Source organism: Podarcis muralis, chromosome 8 (assembly GCF_964188315.1).
Source record: "Podarcis muralis chromosome 8, rPodMur119.hap1.1, whole genome shotgun sequence".
NCBI lineage: Eukaryota > Metazoa > Chordata > Lepidosauria > Squamata > Lacertidae > Podarcis > Podarcis muralis.
In genome coordinates, this window is record NC_135662.1 from 37,075,505 (window position 1) to 37,094,153 (window position 18,649).

General features: G+C 40.9%; 1 protein-coding gene across 2 annotated transcripts in view; it reads left to right on the top strand.

Moving 5' to 3' along the window:
- Positions 1-18,197, top strand: part of NSMAF (neutral sphingomyelinase activation associated factor) — a 34,905-nt gene extending 16,708 nt beyond the window's left edge. Inside the window, exons 13-31 of one of the 2 annotated variants that reach the window (XM_028736887.2) lie at positions 1,131-1,307; positions 2,573-2,652; positions 3,267-3,357; positions 3,445-3,508; positions 3,703-3,754; positions 4,917-5,037; positions 5,732-5,863; positions 6,195-6,237; positions 8,086-8,249; positions 8,882-8,981; positions 9,800-9,864; positions 11,203-11,270; positions 12,568-12,635; positions 12,923-13,046; positions 14,023-14,103; positions 15,120-15,270; positions 16,285-16,387; positions 17,264-17,373; positions 17,847-18,197. In XM_028736887.2, the coding sequence (XP_028592720.1) occupies positions 1,131-1,307; positions 2,573-2,652; positions 3,267-3,357; positions 3,445-3,508; positions 3,703-3,754; positions 4,917-5,037; positions 5,732-5,863; positions 6,195-6,237; positions 8,086-8,249; positions 8,882-8,981; positions 9,800-9,864; positions 11,203-11,270; positions 12,568-12,635; positions 12,923-13,046; positions 14,023-14,103; positions 15,120-15,270; positions 16,285-16,387; positions 17,264-17,373; positions 17,847-17,941 (1,889 nt within the window). In that variant the 3' untranslated portion in view covers positions 17,942-18,197. Of the gene's footprint in view, positions 1-1,130; positions 1,308-2,572; positions 2,653-3,266; positions 3,358-3,444; positions 3,509-3,702; positions 3,755-4,916; positions 5,038-5,731; positions 5,864-6,194; positions 6,238-8,085; positions 8,250-8,872; positions 8,982-9,799; positions 9,865-11,202; positions 11,271-12,567; positions 12,636-12,922; positions 13,047-14,022; positions 14,104-15,119; positions 15,271-16,284; positions 16,388-17,263; positions 17,374-17,846 lie in introns of both variants that reach the window. The other variant, XM_028736886.2, reaches the window with a different exon arrangement.
- The last annotated feature ends 452 nt before the right edge of the window (positions 18,198-18,649 follow it).

The following is an 18,649-nucleotide window of genomic DNA, read 5'->3' on the forward strand; positions in this document are numbered from 1 at the left end:
CTGTTTGGCAAATTGGGATGTGTGAGATAAAGTTTTTCTCCCTTTTTTTTTTGTTTGTTGTTTTTTGTTTTGGTATAGATTTAAACTTGAGGGAAAGTTAAGTGTGTATTATTTTGGAATGAATGTGAAGTTGCAATGAAATCAATGCTAACATGTTGAATTAGAAGTTGTTTTTGGCTTTGTGGAGATCTAGAATTGAAAATTCTGAGACCACCTTAAAGCAGTAATGTGTAGGATAAGTAGTAGAAAGCAATTGGACATTTGCAACTGGTCAAATGCTGCCTTACGTTGCAGGGTAAGTGACAGTAATGTGGGTTTCATAGAGAATTTTGCATTTGATTTTTTTAAATGCAGGTTAGGTTAGTATGCATCAGAAAAAATTCCAGTGCAAACCAATTTTCCCCCAGTGCATATTACCTAAGAGAATGATCAAAATTAGCATGTTTATTTTACTTGTATTTAGTAAACAAAGCTAAAAACTTTGATAATGCGAAGCCTGCCTAATATTTATTTGCAGTTGTCATGTGTTGTTATCCATGAACATATGAAAGTGGAAAAACTCCCTTACTCATCACCGACAAACATGTTCCTACCTACAGAACTCCTCACTTGTATTGTCCTGCAAGAGTGCTGCCCCGGGCTTCTGTTCCCTGTTGTAGCCTTTTATCCCTCTCTCTTCTGTCCTTAAGTATTGCCATCTCAGCCTATCTGTGTCTGCTTTCTTTAGCTCCCCTTAAATGCTACTTTGTGAAGCCCTTGCAAAAAAATAAAAAAATTAAGGGAGTGGAATCGCTGTCCGACAATATATTGTTCTCACTGTCATGGTTCCTTTCGTCCCTGCCCCCATTTCATAACTGGGCGCACATGCTATAGAAAGACCAGGAAAGACTTGCTAGTGAATTTGAGGGAGATTGTTTAATCTACTCATCTTGGTGGTCAGTGAACAGTTTGTCAGGCCAGTGGTCTGCCTTGCTTCATGAGTGATGACTGAAAGCCCTAGATGCCTTGAAGGATTAGTGTAGAGAAAACTAATAGTGCACCTGTTATGCCCGTTAGGTATGCAATGCTTCCAGAAGAGTCGTTTAAAGTGGCCTTTATCTCTCCTCTGCTCTCTGTTGTCTGGTGTCTAGAGAATCATGTTACAGAGCACACAGCAGAGAGTTACATGTTACAATGGCAACGAGGCCATATTTCCAACTACCAGTACCTCCTTCACCTCAACAATCTGGCTGATCGGAGCTGCAATGACCTCTCCCAGTATCCCGTGTTTCCATGGATCATAGCTGATTATTCTAGTTCAGAATTGGGTAAGAACCTGTGTAGAAGAACAAGAGCAAGGAATTGCTAGTTTCTTTTTCAAGAGCGAATGTCGTGGGATGGTGCAGAGCATGCTTCTTGTGAATTCTGATTCTTGCGTTGCCAGAGGCTGCTTCTTATTCCAGCCTCTTCGTTGCATTGCATTCATATGTCCATGGTGTCAGTGGTGCATAGCACTCAGTTAAGTGGTTGCTCGGCATTCAGTGGTTTAGTGTACTTCATATAAGGAATATGCAGGTTGTGTCATGAAAATTTGAAACTGAATCAACGAAAAGGTGAGGGTCAAATGCTAATGATCATAGTACATGGAGCTAAACAGAATTTGAGTAATCCAATAAACATTGCTGCATAGCCTCTGTTCATTCGGCGAGGCTTGCACAAAATCCAGTGGAGTTTGAGATCATTATCAACAGTTTGGGGATACCTGTGTGTATAACTTTCAAAGCATGTATGTTAAGCTAGATTTGCCTTTGCCTCAATTTGCTTATCTCAGGAAGAGTACAACAATTGCCAAACCATTTTGGAGAACTGTTAACTTGATTAATACAAATGCTATTTTGAGGTATTGAAGGAAGCATAACTGAGTTTACAATTTCACAGACAGGCTACCATTCAGAACTAAAATGGCTCCAAAAGTAAAATGGGTATCTGACTTCTCCGCCTTCCTGATTTGGTAAACTTGAGGCAAACCCAGATGTACGCATGCATAGCCAAACCACTGAGGGCAAGTTTAGCAAAAAGCAGAAGTGTGGGGATCTCCTTTGTTCACTCAATGGAGTATGCTGCGGATGAAAGTGGAATCTGCCCTCTTTCTCCTGCCCTCCTCCCTTTATCTTCAGGTACTCTGCTGCTTCAGTCTTTCCTCTCTCTAGACTGGCTCTGATTCCAGGAGTCCAGCAACTTGGTGGGGTGGAGAGTCTTCAAAAGCAGAGAAAGCGGGAGAGAGGGATATTTTTGCTCCCATTCCACTGCACTCCATTTGGTGGTCAAAGTGGATCCTTATTCTCCGTTCATAGTCAAACCAGTGAGTGAATGTTAGTGAACACATGTGTGTCTTGTTTTGTCCCAATTCCTGCAAAATGAAACTTGCAGTTGTGATTTTAAAAGATTAAGGGCTAATATGAGAAAGTTGGCAGTTGGGTAAGATTTGCCATGGTAGTACTTTTCCAAATGCACTGGAAAGGAGAGAAAAAAATCACTGGCCATTGCTGTTTAGTTGTTGCAGAAGATTAATTCTTTTGAACTTTTTTTGTAGACTTGACAAAGCCAGAAACCTTTCGGGACCTCAGTAAGCCAGTAGGTGCACTAAATAAAGAAAGACTGGAAAGACTGTTGGTATGTATTTGTTTTCTGTGATTTTTTACACTTCGTATTTTTTTAAAAAACACAGTCGATCTAGTGCATTTCTAAATATGGACAGTTATGTTATAATGGATGAGAAATATTTCATGTTTCAGTAAAGTTCACTGTATTTCCTATTGAACTGCAACTTAGTATATAGAATTATTTGGCTCCGACCCTTCCCTTCCCTTGTCTACCCAAAGCAGTTAAGCCACCTCTTCCTATCAAACTGCAGGATCTAAGCAGCATTAAGTGTTTGCCCAATGTTGACATGCTTTGATATTTGCACAAAGAGTGGCAGGATGCACAGAGGCAGCAGTTCCGGCCTCCAAGGATGCATCGCCCGCTGCTGCTCCCTCAGTGGCAATAACTTCAACATGTTCTTTGGAGGCTGGATTTGCCAACTCCTCACCTCCCACCCCTGTATCCAGTGTAGAGCTTCACGTACACCCCTCATATTTCTTCCCTGGCTGGGGACGGCACCATTTTGTGGCTCACCTCAGGCGCCAAATTGTATTGGGCCGGACCTGATTCCCAGCCTCTTAACAAACCACCAAAGGAAATTGTCACTGAGCAATTTTTCTCCCTCTCTCTTTCTCTGCTGATAGATACGTTATCGGGAAATGCCAGAACCAAAGTTTATGTATGGGAGCCACTACTCGTCACCAGGTTACGTTCTGTTTTATCTTGTCAGAGTTGGTAAGTCACCTGCCAAGGTTCTCCTGAGTTTGTGGTCGTCAAGCTTGACTCATCTGGTGTGATATCTGAGCTGTCTTGCTTCCACAGCACCAGAATACATGCTTTGCTTACAAAATGGAAAGTTCGATCATCCTGACAGAATGTTCAACAGGTTTGTTTCTTGTATTTTAATGGCATTGCTGTGTTTTTGTTGAGTATCTAAGTTAGTACTGGCTCCTAAAAGATTAGCTTATTAGGTGACATAAAATAAATAAATAACCTATTTTGCTACCAAAATCTTGCTCTGAAATAAGACATATCTGAAACTTTTTATTTTTGTTTTATTCTCCTGCTATTCATATCCAGTATTGCAGAAACCTGGAAGAACTGTTTAGATGGAGCAACAGACTTCAAAGAGGTAAAGAACCTCCAATACTTCCGTTTATGCTAACTTGCTTCCATTCTTTCTCTTGCCTACTGAGAGCTTGCAGCATTCCATTTTTAAACGTACAGAATCCAGAAACAATTTACAATAAATCAGTTCAGGACCTTATCAGAACCATTGGGAAGGGGCCACAGCTCAATGGTAGAACGCATGCTTTAAATGCAGAAGGTCCTATGTTGAATCCCAGCATTTCTGGTTAGAAGGATCAGATTATGTGGGACGTCTTCATGACTGATCTGTAGTCAGACAATAATACTGAATTACATGGACACGTGTCCCAAGTTGGCAGAACGCAGCTGCTTAAACTTGAAACCTGGCAGAGCACCTTCATGATCTCAGTGGTGTCTTTTGACATATTATGTGTAGGCTGCTGTTTATGATAAGCCTTCTAGACTACTTTAATCTACTAGATTCTGGTAGGTTCACTGGCAAAACCATGCAGGCCACCTGGAATCTATTTTTAGGTCTGAGTGCACTTCCAGGATCTAGGTTAGGAGCCTGCTTATGACCAGGTAAGCCTGGAGCGCAAACCAGCAGCAATATAAGGGCATCTTGACATCAATTTTTCCTCCGCAATTTGTAGCAGTACATACCTGTATTGTGGCATTGCATTATACTTTTCCCTACTGGCCAGTGAACTATAGTGGGAAACTTGTGCAATGTGTCATCAATAAGTGTTCCTAAATATTGCAGAGGAGACGGGAAGAACTTGCCAGGGATGCAGTCTTTGGCAGCATTGCCATATTTTGCCCACAATCTGCAGTTCCAGTCCATGTTTATAAGGCAGCCTTTATGCTGAATGGGACCCAATTAGGTTCTGGATAGTGGCCAGTGCTGATGCTTGTTTCCTCTTAAGTGGTGGTCTGTACTTGGCAAGGGAGCTGAGTCATCCAGTTCTGCTTGATGCGTAGGTTTTCTGTTTCGTTTTTCAAATCAAAACCCAGAGCAGCGAACGTAAGTCAAGCTGTGAGATACCTTTTGAAACACTGAAGTCTGTTATGTGACCACATCCAATATGAATATTTCCCCCCCTGTGTGCTAAGTTTGGAAACACCAATTATAGTTTTTAAGTACCGCAGCAGCAGTAATAATAATAACACCACAATCTTGTTCCACACTTTTTATTTATTTTTAGTTGATTCCTGAGTTCTATGAAAATGATTCCAGTTTCCTACTGAATAGTCTGAAATTGGACTTGGGGAAGACGCAAGGAGGAAAGATTGTGGACAATGTAGAACTTCCCCCTTGGGCATCTGGTAAATAGAATTTTGGAAGCACTTAATAATCTCACTTCTGCGTTGGAGATCCGCTTTCATTCATCTCAAGAGCTTAGGACATAGTCGGTGTATTTGTACCATTCCTTCTCCCATGTATCCAGAGTAGTTCTTTTCATAATTTAAATACAATGGGTGAAATCCGGTTTGTGCCTTTGCACTCTCAGAAGGATCTTTTGATCTAGCTGATGACTTCAGTAACAGAAGAAAAGGCAGTTTTTGCCAGTTCCCGCTCCCACCTGCAACCATCAGGGTGGAAGGTGACATGGAGGGGGGAAGACGATGGGCAAATTGGCCGGAATCCCCTCCCTCCAGGTGTCCACTGGATCAAAAAGAGCAATCAAATGAAACTTTAACACATGGCATGATAAAAGTTTGTAATTTTGTCAGGACAAGTTATTCATTGTAACAATTGCTTTCTCAAAATTTATCTTCTGTACCATGAAAATAAATAAAAACATTTTTTTAAATCCTTCTGTTACTGCAAGGCCACCAAAAGGATTCCACTGGGTATGTTTAATAAAAAGTTGTTGTATCCTGAAAAATGATTGTGCTGATTAGTATTATCACCTAACGCTTCTAGTGAGTTCATTCTTTTTAAACAAAGCTGAGGGGGAAGAGGGAGTGGGGGTTTTATTCTCACTTAACAAGGAAACATTGGCACCATCTCTTTCAGATGCTGAGGATTTTCTCCAGAAGAGCCAAGACGCTTTAGAAAGCCAGTATGTGTCAGAGCATCTCCATGAATGGATTGACTTAGTGTTTGGCTACAAGCAGAAGGGAAACGAGGCCATTGCAGCTCAGAACGGTGATTCCCCCCTACCCCACTTTTATAAAAAGAAAATGCAAATGGCTACTTTAAACTGTTAAACTCTGTGGTGGTCATCTCAGTGTTTTTCATAAAGGAACACGGTGTGCAGAGCATATCAGTTAGGAAATTCTTCTATGTATGCTGTAAATTATAGCCATAATAAAGCCAGATGTGCGAATTTTTGAAAAAATCAATTTAGTTGAAATTTACTATGTGTGAGGTGACAGGGTTGTGAGAATGACAGTGTTGTAGTATTGTTTTGTTGAACCAACAGTCCTGTAATCTGAAACATTTTCACTTTGTGTGTCTGCTCTCTGCTTCTTTTTAGTATTTCATCCATTAACCTATGAAGGAGGAGTAGACTTGAACAGGTAACTGAGTTAACGGTAAAGGACTGGGTGGGAAGATTACCTCCAGTTTTAATTTAAAATATTATGGTCTCTTCCAACATAAAATGTTTTCATACCAGTTTTCTTTGTGATGAGCTTTTTGCATGTATCTTGATAGAATGGGCCTGTTTGTTGCTGGATTCTTTAAAAAGTCAGGCATATGTACTGGGAGTAGCCAAAACAGCACCATCCATGCATAGAAGGAAGGTATTAGCAGGCTTGGGAAATCTTCAGGGTTTGTAGAAGTTAAGCAAACAAACCAATTCCTGGGAAACCCCACCGAATAGGCCAGTGAGGATGCTCATTGGCCACAGAAAGCTGATGGACTGTCAGAGTGTATGAGTGTACAAAACCTAGAAGGAAGTATCATGGAAGAAGGCATGGCTAGCTCGCTTGAAGAGGCACTCTGCACTGCAACATTGCATTGCAGGTCCCACTTGTAATTGCAAACACTTGGTGAGGTGTCCTGTACCACAGAGCTGGTGGCATCTAAGCACTTCAGGCACTTCAGATAGGGAAAAATAATTTATCATAACTTACAAAGAAAAGTTGAAAAGCTGCAAGTTTCCTGCTTCTACAGTAAGAAACACATGGAATCACTTAGACTGCAGCTTTCTTGGCTGGCTAAACTGGCCAGAAATGAGCACTGGGCCCGCACCCCTTGCCATCCTTGTATCCACTTGCACACTGTCCTCAGCATGGAGATGCTGATTTGTTTCAACCGGAGTGGGTGGCGCTGTGGTCTAAACCAGGGGTCAGCAACCTTTTTCAGTCCTGGGCCCAGTCCACTGTCCCTCAGACCATGTGGCGGACCGACTATATTTTTTTTTGGGGGGGGGGGAATATGAATAAATTCCTATGTCCCACAAATAACCCAGAGATGCATTTTAAATAAAAGGACACATTCTACTCATGTAAAAACACGCTGATTCCCAGACCGTCCATAGGCCGGATTGAGAAGGTGATTGAGCTGCATCTGGCCCACGGGCCTTAGGTTGCCTACCCCTGGTCTAAACCACTGAGCCTCTTGGACTTGTTGATTTGAATCTGCACAACTGGGTGAGCTCCTGTTGCTCTGCCCCAGCTTCTGGCAACCTAGCAGTTCAAAAGCATACCAGTGCAAGTAGATAAATAGGGAGCACTGTGGTGGGAAGGTAAACAGTGTTTCCGTGTGCTCTCGCACTCATCATGGTCCTCTGTGCCAGTAGCAGTTTAGTCATGCTAGCCACATGGCCCGGAAAGCTGTCTGTGTACAAACGCCGGCTCCCTCAGCCTGAAAAGCAAGATGAGCAAGGCATCCCATAGTCACCTTTGACTGGACTTAATCGTTCAGGGGTCCTTTATCTTTTACCGTCTTAACCTCCCAGGAACCTCTATTTTGAACACCCAGGAACTCCACACTGAAGCTAGTGTACATAAGCTGGTAATGCAAAAATGCTTATGAAAATGGGAACATTGTACCCTATCAGCTCATTACAAGCATAATTTCTTTCTCTAAGGCCTTACAATGTACTCATGATAAAGTAGTTTTGCCAGCTATTTTGAACAATTGTCTTGTGGCTTCCATTTTTGTTCTGTAAGGTCCATAAATCTGATGTGCATGTCAGCAGGAACGATGCTTACTGCATACATGCATGACATATTTGGGGAGTTAATATAAAATCCATTTGCGTACACAAGTAAGTAAGAGAAAAAGCAGTTCTGGTTAATGTATGCCTGTCGTTGTCATAACATATAAACTGGAGTTATAGATACTTCCTGTTCTTGATGGATTAATGTGGTATAACCAAATTTGATATCCATACGTTTCTCTTCTCTTTTTCCATGAAGTATTATGGACCCAAATGAGCGAGTAGCACTGTTGACACAAATCCTAGAGTTTGGACAGACTCCAAAACAGTTATTTACAATCCCTCATCCTCGGAGGATTATCCCGAAGTTCAAAAGTTTTCCTCGAGCATCCAGTCACGATTTTTCGATGCCTGAGTCTCCAGGTAAATTTGGTGGGGCTACAGATATTGCTGTTAGAATGATAGAATTGCAGAGTTGGAACGGGGCCCTGAGGGTCTATGTACTGTATTTGATAATGCAGCTGACTTTAATTGTGTTTCTTTGTCCAACAAGTTCAATATAAAGATTTAGGTCAGACACTCTGAAAAATAGTGGCTTATTAGTTTGCAAAAATCCCTTCCAACAGTCAGAGTGGGAAAGGGGCTTTTGCATGCCGTTATTACAATTCGGGGGGAAGTGGGTATGTAGAGATAAATTGGCCCTTCCTTGGAAGGAAAAAAACCACAGTTTCTTAATTTGATGCCTCAAGCTTCAGCCTACTTTTTAAGCTTTGGTGCTCTTCTGGCACTTTAACTTAGTGTGGCCTTCCGTTGTTTCAACCATGTCTCACACCACACACTCCACATTGGTTAAACTGCTAGGGTATCATAAAGTGCTCTTTAGGAGGCAACGTAGAGACAGAAGGGAATGTGAAAGAGGCTGAATAAACTGTAGTTGGCTTGCTATATGAAATCTGTAATATATCTCTTCCCTGCTACTGTATTTGGTTTTTTTTGGGGGGGGGGTAGGGATGCATTATTAGTTGACATATTTTATTGTCTGTTAGTTTCTCCAGGTGAAGAATCTTTTGAAGATCTAACAGAAGAAAGTATAACGCTTGCTTGGAACCACATGACCAGATTAAAGATAGATGGGCAACACAAGATTCACAGAGGGTAAACTTTGTAGCATACAGCATACAGAGGAGGGGGCTAGAATGAGACAGTAAAACCCTTTGAACCTTGTAGAACATGGTGCAGCCTAGTCAATGGGAAGAAAAACGCAATATTTTGAGGGAGGGGGATTTTGCTTTGTTGGAACAGGGGTCAAATATGTGGATGTGCAATGCAAGGATTAGGCTAAATGACATGATTGTCCTTATTGATATCAGTTGGTTTTTTTTTTTATTTACTGCATATTTTTATCCTGACTTCTTATAAAATATTCAGAGCAGCAAATAAATATACAGAAACTAAAGTGCTTAAATAATCAAATATTAAAAAACGATACTCAGTTACAAGATTGAAAATAATACAAAAGCAGCAGCTGTCAAATATTGATTTCAAAAGGCAATGCCTATTTGGAAAGAGAAGCCTTGTGGGCATCTTAAGCGCATTAGACCCAGGCAGCTTAAGACTTTAAAAGCCCAAACCCAGCATATTAGATGAGCCTGGAAACAAATGCGTAGCCAGCACAGATACCAAACATAGTTATGGCTGACATACCAGCATTAGCCTGCCACCATCAGGAAGCACAGATGACTTACTAGTTTGACATCAGACTATTCTACTTGCCTCAGTAGGGGTGTCTTGGGCAACAGATTGCTGGAATTTTGTGATTTATGCCATTCCAGAACTGTGTAAAAGTATATCAACATTTTCGGATGCAAACAGCACACTTAACCATTGAATTTGGTGGGACTTAATACTTAGTAGACCTGATTAGGTTTACACTGCCAGATATTAATCACAGTTCCTTGCTATGTTTTGAACAGGGCAATCACTGGAATTGCTGTGCCTTACAGTTCCAACCAGTCTTCTATTTTCACTACATCTCAAGGTGAGTCGTGTTGTTTGGCTGGCTGCTGTCAAGCCTCAGTAATATGAACATTATTCAGTGACACTGTGTAGCCCCTTTCCAATGGTCAACATAGAATTCCTCTTTGAATAGACTCAGCAGAGACCTATGATCTGTAAAAGCAGTATTTGTGGGGGGTTTTCACACTATATTCCTAGAAGCCTTAAGTCAGAGTTGTAGGTTGTGTGCAGAAAAAGCACAGGGTATGTATGGTATGCGTTCAGAAGCTGGCTTTCTTTTCTTTTTTTTAAATCAGCTTTTGATGTTTTTCTTAAAGTATCCCACATCATGTTTCTTTCTCTGATTACTGTGACAGAGTTCACAGTTCACATCAATGCTTACTGACATTTCATAAGCTGGGGAAGCTCTACAAAGCAACGTTTTAAAAGGTTGGCAATTGAATTTTAGTATCCCACATTGTTTATTGCCTCTCCCCATGACGGGAGAAAAAATACAGCATAAATTATGCAGAACAGGATGATCTATGCAAGTTTTCAGGCACATATACTAATAGCAAAATCAATCTCTGAGTGCTGATATTTATGTAGCTAAAAAGAAAGTGTCCTTTCTGTTCTGAGAACTGGCCAGGAAAGGACACTGTTATCAGCACATCCCTTCCAGAGCAGCTTCTCCTTGCTCTAGGCAGCCTCTCCACCTGCAGAGGTGCTTTGAAAGCTCAGACAGCTGGCCTGATCTGTGGCTCAGAGTCACAGGAGAGAGAGAGGGGGGGGAGAAAACACGTGGGGGACAATCCAGAGGACAGGGGGAAAAAATGCCCCTGTGGGGAGGGGACTCATGTTCATACTCGGGCTGGGCAAAACATCCTCCCCATTGCAGCACCATTCAGCCCCATAAAAGTGGAGCTCAATGGTGATTCTCAGGGAGAGGTGCAAATGCATTAACTTTTTGGTGGGAGATGGACTTACCATTGAAGACAGGGTAGCCAAAGTTTGTTTTTCTAGGTTTCCTCTAATAGGGGAAAAAAGTTTTGCTGCTGTTTCTGGTGGCTGTTTGGCTGCCCGCAGCACTCTGCTGCTGTTCTTCTGGTAACTGGGGACAGATTACCTCAGGGGAACCATGATACATTCCTTGTGCAAAGGAAATAAAGGCATAGTGCAAAGATTAATTTTGCATGTGTCAGCAGTTCCATGTGTAGTCTCAGTGTGTGTGTGGCCTCACACATGGCTCAGTCTGGCTCTGCACAGAAATATACTCCAGCAGTTTGCTGATGGGATCTTTGTATCTTGGTGATTTGATAAAACAATTTGGAAATCACTGATATGGTGCTGCTTTCCATTCTTCTCTCAAAATCTGCATTAGATTCAACCCTGAAGATGTTTTCTGCCGAATCAAAAATGCTGCAGCGGAGTATATCCTTTTCAAACATGGTGAGTGCTTCCAGGCTTGTATAATGGTAATCTTGCAGCTGATCTTGCGGAATGTCTCCATAATTTACTACGTATCCCCCCCCCCCCCCGGGGTATCTACTGTAGCTTACCAGTTTAATTCTAGCAGGTATGCTATAATTGGACTTTTTTGCTGCTCAAATGTCTAAAGAGCTACTTCCAACTCTTAACAGACATTGTGTAGTAAACCTATAACTCACAACTGAACATCGCACAGCCATATGTGCTTCTCACCTTGTGTTGTCCCCCACTTGACGATGGAGCAGATCTAGGCAGGAAGAAAAAACTGAGTAGAGCAAGCTGACCTCCCACAAATCATTGTTGCTGCCTACAGCAGGGCACATGATTGGAATAGAACCCAACCCAGTTAACCCCTCGTCAACCTACAGATATTTACCACAGTTGCAGTCAATCTTGCAGCTTTCCCTGTCCATTTGCAGGTTCCTTCCATGCTCTGACAGCAACTCATAACAACCAGATAATGTTAAGACTCCCCACTCTCATCAGCCCCAGGCAGCATGACAAGAGATCTGGAAAAATAGGGAGTTGGGAGTCCAACAAGATTCAGGTCATAGGCTCCCGTAGCATCTTCTGGATGCTTTGTGTTGTGTACTCTGTTGTTGAACACTGAAGCTGTACCATTTGATACAGAAGCGTTGGGAAGGCGATAGCGGCAGGGTGCGGTGTTGGGGAGTGACTGGCAAGTACTTCATTCAGATATACCAGCTGGAGTTGCTGCAGTAGAGTCTCTGAGAACAGAGGCTGGAGAATGTGTATGTTAGTGTGTTTCTGGGGAAAGGAGGCACCTCCCTCTTCTCGCCACCCTGGATGAATCAGTGGCTGGGCAATCTCTGTTAATGACCATTCGCTTTTTAACTTGGGAGGCAGAAGAGCATCACTCAGGAGTCCAATATAGTGGGGGTGGGAAAGGGAGAGGCTTGTAAGAATATGTGTGCTGTACCTCTGTGTGCACCACCAACATGCATGTGCAACAGAGCTTAAAATGTTTTCCACTCCTTCTGTTGCTTCATTACCTTAGAACTTTGTCTCTGCACACAAACAAATTGTGTTATAAGCTTCTGGTAATAGATATTTGTTCAGATGTGTTTATTTTCTCTTCTTTTCTTTTTGCAATAGCAAAATTGGTTTGTTCCGCTCCACAATCAGATCATGAGCTCCTAGGATACAGATGGTGCTTGCGATGAGACGGGCTCGTAATGTACTAATGTGTTCTTGCAAGTCTATCATTAAACTGAACATTGTCATCTTTTTGTCATAGGCTCTGTCATCTTGTTTAATCCTACCGGGCGATACTACTGTCGTATGTTCTTCATGGGACAACAATATGTATGTAATTTTACCTTGTACCCAAATGTATATAGTACCAGTTGGTAGCTACTTTATACTTTTATATTAAAGAGCTAAAAATGAATCTATTTCACCTGCTACCTGCTTTACTGGGGAGGTGACTTCCATTACTGGGAGGCTACCACCGAAAAGGCCTTTTTATATTGGAAGCACTGTTTCAAAGTTGGAAACGTGGACTGATAAATAAATAAATAAACTGAATAAAAATGTGTGCTCTGAAATAAAACTATTTAAAATATTTATATCTATTTTATTATTTCTATTAGCTATTTCTATTCAATAGCTTTTGCAAGGCGGCAGGATACGTTAATGGGACACGATGATGCTGTCAGCAAGATCTGTTGGCACAATGATCGTTTATATTCTGCATCTTGGGATTCAACTGTAAAAGTACGTAGAGTTTTCCACTTGATATGAATTTGTTGTGATGAAAGCTTTTAATTGTTTGAGCAAGGATTGCCATTGTATCCTAAATTTGTCAGAAACAGCTCTGGTTGTCCATGTAAGTCACCTGTCTGCGGTGGCAAGACTGACTGTTCCAACTATTTAGAAGTAGTGAGAAAAGCATGGGGTAAATACAGTAGGATCACCATTGTAGGGTAATTAGCAAAAGAACTGCCTGAATCCCTAGATTCAAAGCATTGGGCTAAACATTTTAAAATAATCTCTATGTGGTGGTTATTTCCTGTAGTGCTTATTGGGTGGTTCATCCATGAATTTTCCCCATTTTTTTCATGCTGCTGTTGCTGAGACTTTAAAACAGGGCTGGGCAACCTCCAGATGCTGCTGTTATAGAATCATAGAGGAAGAGACCCAAGGTCTCTAGTCATCTAGTCTAACCCCCTGCTATGCAGGAATCTCAGCTAAAGCATCCATGACAGATGGCCATCCAACCTCTGCTGAAAAACCTCCAAGGAAAGAAAGTCCACAACCTCCCACCATCGAACAGCTCTTATTGTCAGAAATTTCCCCCAATGTTTAATTGGAATCTCCTTTCTTGGTTTGAGTCCTATCCTCCAGAGCAGGAGAGAACAAGCTTCCGTGTGACAGCCCCTTAGGAGATTTGATAGCCATCTTCAAATATCAATCAGTCTCCTCTTACCCAGGCCAAAGATATGCAACTCCCCCAACCGTAAGGCTTGGTTTGCATTACACCATTGACTCATGTTGTTGGTTTAATCTGCCATTATCCTTGACAACTGGCAGTGCTGGCTGGTGCCGATGGAAGTTGGGAGTCCAGCAACATCTGGAAAGCCACAAGCTCTCCATCCCAAAAATTACAAATTAGCTCGTACTTTTAGGTTACTTAAATTGTCATATCTGGCCAAAGGAGAAGCTTACATCAGCTCAAATATTTGTGTTCTAGGTGTGGCAGTGCATTCCTGCAGACTTACTGGGCACCAAGAAGCGGTTTGAATTGCTTGCTGAATTGGAACATGATGTTAGTGTGAGTATAAAGATGTTTGTGTGCACATATATTTTGTTTCAATTCAAACTTCAGCAAAACAAATTTTGGGGGTGGGGCGGGAGGGAAGTCTGTGTGAAGGCGTATTTTAAAGATGTATTGCCATTGCCTGAAAGGTCAGAATTGGTAACAGCAATATGCAAATGTGATGCTTTCTTCATATTCCAGTGATTATTTAGACATAGGTTTGAGAAACCACCGGAAGTAGGAAGAGGGGCACACACACATGTGCACATGCATACACACATATATGAGAAACCTTTTTCCTGTTTTTAAATGAAAACTTGATTTCAGTTTTCCACTTGTGGAGAATGGTCTGTGTTTGATTATCTTTACATACTACCATCTATATATCTGCTGCTTTACATAGAATGAGACAACAGATTCTTGTGGGTTTACAATCTCGGTCTCAAAAAGCAATATGAAAGCCACTCCTCTTGATGATTTCAGCATAGGTATGTTGGCAGTGTCTGTATATTTGGACTTGTTTAATACATAAAACAAGTGTATCTAGATTAGATTAACCCAGCAATGTATCTTCATGAAGAAAAACTAATGTATAATTTTTTTAATCATTTACATGTTGAGCTTAAATTTTGAAAATGCAGTTATCTGCATCTTAACAAATTATGCTTGTATTCCTGGAATATAGATCTGTAACACTAGGAGAATTCAGTAATAGTTCCCCGAAGCATTGCCAAAAAGAACCATGTAGAAGATTTGTTTATTTGACTTGTTAGCATCTCACTACAAGAGTCTTTAAGCAGCTTACAAAAAATTAAGAATCAAAGGATAAAAACAAAAAAATACATTACAATAAAGCCATTACATTGACTGTTTATAAGACCATAGGATCCAGGCCACTGTGCATATTGCCTTGAATGTTTAAGTGCTCTAGTCATGACTGGCTGCCTTTTAGATGCTTGCTTACTTGCCTTTCTTGCTTCATGGTGCTTGTTACTTCTTTAATCATCTCATACATATGCCTAATTACCTAGGTAAATACAATCAACTTGAATGCTGCATATACCCTGCTGGCATCAGGAACAAAAGAAGGATCCATTAGTATCTGGGATGTTACTACTGCTTCTATCTTGCATCAACTTCCATGCCATTCAGGGACTGTCTCTGATGCTGCTTTTAGTCCCGGTATGTTATGTGTTAATGTCTTCTAAAATATATACATTGTGAAGAAAAATACTTCAGTCTGCTGCGAGATAATTCAGAGACATTCGTATTGAATTGATATATCCAGTGTGACCATATGCATGTTTATTCAGAAGCAAGCTCCAGTGTGTTCGGTTGGGCTTACTCCTAGGTAAGGTGTGTGTAGGATTGCAACCAACTTGCTCCCCTCTGATTAGGGCTTTGTAATTTTAGTGTGTATCCACCCTCACTCTGCAGTCATACAAAAGACCGGAAATGAAGTAACCCATGAAAATTGGGAGCAGCTTGCCTACCAAAACATCCTAATGTTAAATTATTTGTATTGCGTTGTTGGCCTGAAACAAAAAAGCCATCCAAATAATTTTGTTTGCTTAAAGAAACCTTTCTGCCAAGTCATGTAGAGATGTTTTGGTAAAGCAAGCCACCAGCTAAGTTGGATTTATAAGCACCCATCCAGTTGCCTAAGGTAGTTTAAAAATAATAATAAAACACTGCTAGTTTAGATTATTTTAAGAGGAATTGTGCTGATGCCTAGGAGATGGTTTGTTGTTTACTCAAGCAAGTAATTGATAAAGCTGCCTATTTTAATGAAAGGGTATTCATACATAACATTGAACAAGTATAGTGTTAATGAAACTGTAAACACAATACTGGAACTGTACACTCAGTTATTACCATGTAATGTTCAAGTGTAGAGTCTGTTTTATTGTGTACAACCATTGAGCTGTACAAATCAATGTACACTCATATAAACAGTTGTTCATGTGTCAAGACAACTTGTATCTGTGTTCAGTGTACTATGTGAACAAGCCTCCTGTTGCACCATGTGAGTTGAGTTTTGGCATTGCAGCCTATATGGTGCCATGCAATGGGATTTGCTCACTAGTAGCTATCCATAGAACATAATGGGGCCTGTTTTAAATATGCATGGGAATGAACTGCATGTATTTTGTGGGGTTGGCTTAAATAATCCAGAGCAGTTACCTTGTTTCACAGATAGCCGGCACCTACTAAGCACAGGAGAAGATGGCTACTTTAAAGTGACAGATGTGCAAACTGGAATGATCATCTCTTCCATGCGCTCGGAGGAACCCCAAAGGTAAGTTTTGGAATGCACTTCTGTTTCATATAGGGATTTGCAGTAGAATCATGGATATCCATCAACATGCATGCCCTCCAGATTCTGTGTGACTTTCATCAGTCTTGGGCAGCATGGCCAATAGACAAGGATGGTAGGAGTTGTAATCCAGCACATCTAGCAGGCATTAAGTTGGCTGCTCCTGTGTTAGATCAAGTTACTCCAAAGAGCTCCATCACTTTATGCGATGGTGTGTGCGCACATGCATGCATGGATGCTTACATAAGAATGAATTTTGTGTGTAGCATATGCTCAAAGGGTTTAATGTATATGTCCAGTATGGTTTCCGATTGGATGGGAAACCATGTGTTGAGATTCCTAAATTGCAGGGGGTTAACTAGATGACCCCTGAGGTTACTTCCACCTCTACAATTCTGATTCTGACAGTGGTGCTCACAGCAAACTGCAGAACGGGCAAAAAGTATTTTCTTAAAGACCAATCAAGGAACTCAAAATTAAGTAGTCTATTCATCTCAAAGGGATAGGCTAAAGTATTCTCATTTGGAATCTTTCAAGTACTCAAAATTTGACTTGCATTCTTGAGTAACCAAGTGTATTTATAATGGGTTTAACCTTCTTATACATGGGTACCTAAAGCAAATTATGTACAAATAGTAATAGTTTACCCCTCATCTAACGGGCACAGGGTGGATTACAAAAATGTAATTTGAAAACTGATTCTTTTGGTTATGAGATACAGAATTTTATCAGTGTCTTTATAAAAATGTCTTCCTGAACTTGGGCACACAGCAGCTGCTTGGCTAAAAACGAGGGTGAGGGTTGGTGTTAAGTAGCATTGTCTGACTCACTTGTGATCTAACAACTTGCTTTTTGCAGATGTTTCAAATGGGATGGCAACACCGTCTTATCAGGAAGTCAATCAGGAGAATTGTTGGTTTGGGATATTGTTGGAGGGAAGATAATAGAAAGAATTGCAGGACATACTGGTATGTGTGAAATTCTCAACTTTTAAAAATCTGCAAGCATACTTTGAAATCTTTTAAGTAGTGGGTTAATATGTTGATCCTGGTTAGGATGTGTTTGAATGTATCATACCCTGGGGCTCTGTTTTATACCTTAGAACTTAATGTGAAGTATTAAAGAACTGAGCTGGCTCATATTTTCCATTGCAACAGCTTGAGAAACAAAGGGCCAGAATTCATCAGAATATGGATGTATAGCTGTGGCCCTAGAATCTGAAATGGCACCTGAAAGTTGGTTGCAGTGATGTGCGACTTGATGCTCTCTGGATCACGGCCTATGAGTATAATATATGTGCATAGCTGCAATAGTGTGGAGTGCAGTTCTAGATGATTATGGGCAAATCTAGCAATGCATTGACCAAATAAGACCAAGATTTAAAGATGAGAATAAATGGTAAGTGAAACAAGTATCTGATGTACACCTGTCTCTTTCCTAGGTGCTGTAACATGTATGTGGATGAATGAACGATGCAGCAGCATAATCACAGGAGGGGAAGACAGACAAATCATGTTCTGGAAACAGCAATACTAAGAAGTGCCTTCTCACTCAAACACATATGGATATTTTAAAGTGAACTTTTTAAAGGACTTTCTTCGCAAGTAGCAATGCCTGCTGAAGTTCAAAGAGCTGAGATTGGGTCTAGCTCCACTGTCTAGTTGAAAACTGCAAATATTACAATGCTGAACTACAGTATGCACTTGTATTTCCTTATGAATGTTATTATTGCCTGTAATGCTTGTCAAATAAAGACTTATTTTTCAGTAACCAAAGCGGTTCTAACTTGCAACCACAGTAATCAACTTAACATTATTTGTCTATATTTTTCCACAAAATGGAGATAAACCTCAGGCCTTAGCCAAAATACAAGTGTATCCTATCTCTGAATTTATTCCTGATCATTACAAACATCTCTTTACTAGTATCCTTGCTGCTACATACAGCATGAACCACTGCCATTTCAGATGCTGGACTACAACTATCATTCCTGGCCTCTGACCATGTAGATGTGGACTGCTGGCTGGTCCAACGGCATCTGCAAGCCCTGCTCTAATGCTCCTTTTAAAGCATCGGGATTCAGTTATGTAGAGAAGTACTTTTTAATAGGAACATAGCAGCATTCTTACCTGTAAAAATGGGGGTTAAGGCCTTTGTGTTAATAGAATCCCACCTTCTAAAACTCCTCACCAGCAGACTGAAATGGCTGTGTAATAGGGACCAGCAATGTAAACAACTTCAACC